Source organism: Perca flavescens, chromosome 4 (genome assembly GCF_004354835.1).
Source record: "Perca flavescens isolate YP-PL-M2 chromosome 4, PFLA_1.0, whole genome shotgun sequence".
NCBI classification, from domain to species: domain Eukaryota; kingdom Metazoa; phylum Chordata; class Actinopteri; order Perciformes; family Percidae; genus Perca; species Perca flavescens.
The window spans coordinates 21,103,819-21,109,818 of record NC_041334.1 but is presented as its reverse complement, the minus strand read 5'-3'; the positions used below and the strand labels follow the sequence as shown (position 1 = coordinate 21,109,818).

The following is a 6,000-nucleotide window of genomic DNA, read 5'->3' as shown; positions in this document are numbered from 1 at the left end:
ACTTCCTAATCCCTTGTCCTCTACTTTGACGCACCTGGATTGTCATTTGTATAGCTCTGTCAGGTTTTACGTTCATTCATTGGCGCCAGTTGAGTTCTGGCACAGTCCTGCTTATTGTGGGATGTGGGTGTGTGTGTGTGACACTGAAAGAATAATGTAGAAATGCATGATTGCCCAACGTAGGAGTCCATGCTTCATCCTAGCTGTTAATACATATAAGGTTTGTGTAGACCTTAGATATCTCCAGCTCCCATACATTAGGCTTTTTTGTTGTTGCTATAATTCTGTGTTTGGCAGATATAACAGATATGCTTTCATTTCCCATTTTCAGACGTTCAAGCCTGGTGATAACAACAAAGATCTTCTGGGGTGGAAAGTAAGTTTCATCTGGCTGCTTCTTTGACTCAAATGAGAAACGATCCTTCTGTATAATTTTTCTGTTTGATGCTCCTAGTAATGGGATCATGTGTCATCCAAACCGATCTGTTTTCAGCTACTTTCAATAAAACACTGTATTAGATCATATTTCACAAAGGATGGATGCTATATCACAGCGGAGGGGGCAGGTCCAGTCTTATTTCTAGTAGTTTATAACGTCAAGTGTATTTTTTTGTTTTTTTCTATAGAGCGGAGACTGAAAGAGGTTTATCCCGAAAACACATTATAGAAGGTAAGTAGCAGCACCGCAGGTTATTGGATTAATTACTGACACTGCAACAACACAATAGTTCCTAATTAGATGCTTTGGCTTAAGGGAATCAGTGCTGCTATTCATTTTTTTTAATTGAGACACTCTGGGGTTTACCAAGAAAACTTTTGGGTACAATAAATAGTTTGAGATAAGAGTCTGCTTTATTTATTTATTTTTATTTTAGTTTATAGTTTGAGTTTTTATGAAGAGCATAATCATGTAGCACAAAAGGTTCACTATTACTGGACTAACTGTGGTGCATTTTTCTAGGTTTAAAAGCCTCTCTAGAAAGACTGCAGTTAGACTATGTGGATGTGGTTTTTGCCAACAGACCAGACCCTAATACACCTATGGAAGGTAATTATTGTATTGTCTCTCTCCTTTCTTGCTTTTGAAAAATCACATATTTTTTTCTTTCTCTCTCACCCACTTAACCATGTTTTTCGTATGTTTTGTCATTTTGCACTACTGTAACGCAAAGCTATAGATATACAAACGGCTTGTAACTAAAATATCTATTTTTAAAAGCTGCATGTTGTCCTGGAGCTCCACGCTCAAAATGAGGATAGATAGTGATGCTGGAGACCTTTTTAAATGGCAGAGCGCTAACTGTGTGTGGGCTCAGCTGGTCACACAGTATGCATCTGCTCCCTAGGAGTTCCACTTTGGGTTACAGAGTTCGGTCAGAGGTCATCTTCCTGCCTTCAGTGTAATGCTTCACTAGCTTCGACACTTTCACAATACTTTAGTGTCTTGTTAGTCAGAAGTAGCTGGTGTTTTTGATGTAAACGTCAAGGCAATTCTTTTGCTCATCTGCCCTTTAAAGATTGCACACAGTTCACAGGGACAACTTTGAGTCTATGTCTTCAAAATTGCAGTAGTTGGACCATCTGGTGTGTTTTATTGTGGCAGGAGCTAAAGGGCAGTGTGCAGGGTGAAGAGGTGGTAAGCTGCTATTCTTTCACTTTACAGAGAAACCCTCTTAAGCCTAGCGCCCACTAGATGATAGGGCTGATTTGGTTTTCAAAAACCGCACATCAGCACAGAGAATAGATGGATTGAGGATTATTGAGGGTTGACAAAATAACATGAGATTAATCTTTGTAACATTTAGTCAGCACATTAATGGAAAACACTAATCTCACTTATTTTAAAAAAAATGTATAGAACCAAACATGTTTTTAACCCTCCTTGCTTTAAATACATGAGCTGTAGTCCAATCTGTCAACCTTGTGAAACGCTTTGTCTGTGATTAAATATTTGAACTTGTGCCTGTCATCTCTTATTCATTTTAATGGGCCCTTCTTATGTTCCCCTGTCATTTCTTGTGGATTTTTACATTAATGTCATCCAAGTGTGCCTTGTTATGAATAGATGTCACACTCATCTGAGTGAATCACTCATTATTCTGATTAACATAATCAGCTTTCCCACTTCTCTCCTGAATCCATAAATGCAAATGATACCAATTAAATCTCTTATAATCATACAGAACCGCTCAGATACACATTCAGTACATTGCTTTGTTTTATAGAGAATAAAAAAACGGCAGAGAAAACACTTGTCTGTAAACACAACTGTGTGTGACTCCAGCATTAATGGTGTTGACATTTTTGTGTATTTTTACTTGAAGAAACGGTTCGAGCTATGACCCATGTGATAAACCAAGGCATGGCCATGTACTGGGGAACATCCCGCTGGAGCCCGATGGAAATAATGGTGAGACTCGGAGTATCTGTGTAGTAATACACAGGGTCAATATTAATTTTTTTCTTCCACCACAAAGATTTGAATTTATTTCTGACCTTGCTGTATCCTTTTCTGTTCCTGATGTCCATTGATGTTCTTTATAATATATATGCAGTACTGTACTGTGTATGAGCCTACTTTTTTGTTACTTCCATGTTTTCCTTTAGGAAGCGTACTCTGTGGCACGACAATTCAACCAGATTCCTCCCATCTGCGAGCAGGCTGAGTACCACATGTTCCAGAGAGAGAAGGTGGAGGTGCAGCTACCTGAGCTCTTCCATAAGATAGGTAAGTCGTGATGGATTTACAGTAGGACGACAGAAGTTGGGTGACTGCAATAATATTGGACACAAATTCTGGAGAAACAAATCCAAGTTTTAAATGCAAATTAGAACAAAGTATTTCAGAGTTCCAAGATTTTAAACTTGTGCAGCAAGGACCTAGTGTTTGGTTGTTTCAAAGACAAAATAAGGACTTCAACTCTGAGAAAGTGATGGCGTTATAATGATCACATCTTTTGCTCCCAGGTGTAGGGGCCATGACGTGGTCACCACTGGCGTGTGGGATCATCTCAGGGAAATACGACGGCAGGGTTCCTCCATACTCCCGGGCCTCTCTGAAGGTAGACAAACTGCGCTCGCTGTTTTCTGTCTTTATCCCGCTCTGGTCATCTGTGCTAGTGTCACCGTTCCTTGTCTCCCTATTGGTTGCTAGTTTGTTTGTTTGTTCATTGTGTGTATTGTGTCTTTCAGGTTCTTTAATTCTGTGCACAGCTCACATATCTGTGTTTTCACTGCCATGGTTGATGCCATGCACTGTGCAACTCTTCAGCGGTGCTGTTCGACTGTTTGCCAGCTGGTGTCAGCTTAATGCATTTTAGTGCACACAAAACACACAATATGTATATATATGTATACACGCAGTAGCAGCACAGCATGTGTACATATTTAAAAAAAAACATTAAATAAAAAAATATATATATATATATATATTATTTAATTTTTTTTATATATATAAATTATATATATATATATATATATATATATATATATATATATATTAAACTAAATAATTATGAATCATGAAGAAATTCGATATGTTGTTGTAGGAAACTTAAGGGATCAAAACAGCCATAATAACTGAACATTTTGAGGAGGAGAACCAGTTTTAGTGATTTAATTCAGTAAACACTCACAAACCCAGTGGAATATGTCACTTTAATGTGACATATTAACTTGTTATAATGCAAAATGTTAAAATGCATAATTGGATTTTGAGATCAAGAATTTGAACAAAATAAGTTTTGAGTCAGAGACGACTCCGCCCCCTGCATTACACAGAAGCTAACACCTGACTTAAGCAACAATGTGTCCTTGTAGTGGAGTGGCATGTTGTGTGTCTGTGGTTCGTGTGTCAGTGACCGTCAATCAGAGAGGAAAGTAGCTCTCCATTTTGGTGTTGTGCAGTACTTGTGGTGACTTGTGTGGAATGTGCTGCTTGCTGTCTGGTTCAGTGTTGTCTGTGGATGTTTGTGGTATTTTGGCTCTTTGATTATTCTTACTGGTTTATAATTTGTTACTATTTGGCATTATGGTATAACTCCTGATGCTTGATACTAATATAAAGATTAGTGTTTTGACTTAACTGAGCACAAACGGATATGTCAGTAAAAACCGCAATAGTCAATTTAAATAGAGAATGTTCTGTCTCTGTTTGTAACTTTATAATAATAATAATAATGAACACACAATTCAGCATTTCAGTAAGGGTAGCTGTAGCTGTGTTCCCTGGCTGAGATGTAGACCGCAGGAGACAGTCACATGTTTAAAAACAGGCCCTGGTGACACAGGAGCTGCGGCGCAGCGGCGTGTGAGCAGGGCTGTGTTTTCGAGCAGGTGTGCTGTGTTTTCGACAGGGTTACCAGTGGTTGAAGGACAAGATCTTGAGCGAGGAGGGCCGGCGTCAGCAGGCGAAGTTGAAAGAGCTGCAGGCAATCGCGGAGCGGCTGGGCTGCACACTGCCCCAACTCGCCATCGGTACGCAGATACACTCTGCCGCTCTCTCTCTTTCTGTCTGTCTGTCCGTCCCTCTGCCTCGGACGGGCCGAGGTCAACACCGCTCTGGCAGCTGTCTGGTTTGACTGTTGGTGTGGTGTGTTGTGTTGTCCCGTCTTTGTGTGTGCTGGAACTACTGTCTTTTTTCAACAGAGGTTAATGAGGAAAAGAGAGTAGAATATAGAGGAAATCCAGGTAAATAGGGACAATAACGCATATAGAACGGGTCTCATTGTCTCTCAGGGACCAATAGGCATTAACATTAATAAAATATACAGTATCGCCTTCCAAAGAAGGATCTGGCACCGTCCCTTGGATACATTAAGACAGTGATGTAAATATTATCATAAGTAATGCAAACATGTTTACAGTATATGTTTGTGCATGCAGGCCTGTGGTGTTAACATGTAACAGTTCCCAGCGTCTGCATTCAAATAGAATCCCAGACATAAATCCAGCAAGTGACCGATATTGATTCACTGCCGGGCAGGAAAGTAAGAATGTGCAAACCCCCGAAGACGTACGCTCCTGCGAGGGTTGTTAAAGCATCAGACGTTAGCGTCGCAGGCGAGTAAATCTAGGACTGCCTCTCCTATCTCAGCGCCGACAGCGGCAGATTTTTCACCCTCGCCGTAATGCAGTGTCATAGATTAGGTTTCACGGCCCATTAGTGGACACCCTCATCTCTCCCATTACCATAAATCCTTCCAGCACTCCTGAAGGCAGCACAGGAGATTTATGTCCATCATGTAGTCCTCTACATCACTGTGGCACTTCAGTATTGAATAAAAACTATATAACACTGATGGACTGAGGCCTGCTGCTGCTGCTGGAGCAGGTGGTAAATTCAGGTGGTGGTTGTGAGAATAGAGTTAATAGATGATTTTGGTTTCTCAGTGGCCTCAGGGAAGGTCTACACTTGCGTCACTCCAGACATTCAACTGTATTCATGTATGGCCATATTTTCAAGTTGGTCAAAGATTTGGATAGAATTATTATCCCCCTATTCTTACAGCTAAATTCTTCGTCCCTTTATGCTGTAATCTGCTTACAAGCGTATTTTCCTCAATTCCGTGCAGTTGTATTGAATAACACAGCTCACAATTATAATACCACACCAAACAGATGAGTTTTTTTGTGTCAGTTTGCTCAGAGAGATAACAAAGTGTGTTTTCTTCATATTATTAGCAGAGTGCAGTATTGGAATTTAGGCATTCACTCAAGTATTGTACTGAAGGGCAATTTTTAGGTACTTGTACTTTAATATTTATATTTTATTCTTCTTTTTACTTCTACGCCACTTAATTTTCATCAGAGAGAAATATTGTAGTTTTTGCTCCTCTACATTTATTTCACACAGGGATGCTGTACTGATATGCTGGATTAATATCACTGGAGAAACTGAGTTTATTAAGCAGACCATCATTTTAAAATTCTGTGTTGCTGCCATGTGTTATTCATTCAGTCATGGCAGGTTGCTGACTCAGTTTTTAAGTGCCACAGAAA

At 39.8% G+C, this 6,000-nt stretch overlaps 1 protein-coding gene across 5 annotated transcripts in view; it reads left to right on the top strand.

Moving 5' to 3' along the window:
* kcnab2a (potassium voltage-gated channel subfamily A regulatory beta subunit 2a) overlaps window positions 1-6,000 on the top strand; it is a 104,495-nt gene that overhangs the window by 92,659 nt on the left and 5,836 nt on the right. For all 5 annotated transcript variants that reach the window (XM_028575654.1, XM_028575652.1, XM_028575653.1 and 2 more), the window contains 7 exons: window positions 332-376; window positions 627-670; window positions 962-1,048; window positions 2,325-2,410; window positions 2,608-2,728; window positions 2,968-3,062; window positions 4,356-4,476. In XM_028575654.1, coding sequence (XP_028431455.1) covers window positions 332-376; window positions 627-670; window positions 962-1,048; window positions 2,325-2,410; window positions 2,608-2,728; window positions 2,968-3,062; window positions 4,356-4,476 — 599 coding nt within the window. The remainder of the gene's footprint in view (window positions 1-331; window positions 377-626; window positions 671-961; window positions 1,049-2,324; window positions 2,411-2,607; window positions 2,729-2,967; window positions 3,063-4,355; window positions 4,477-6,000) is intronic.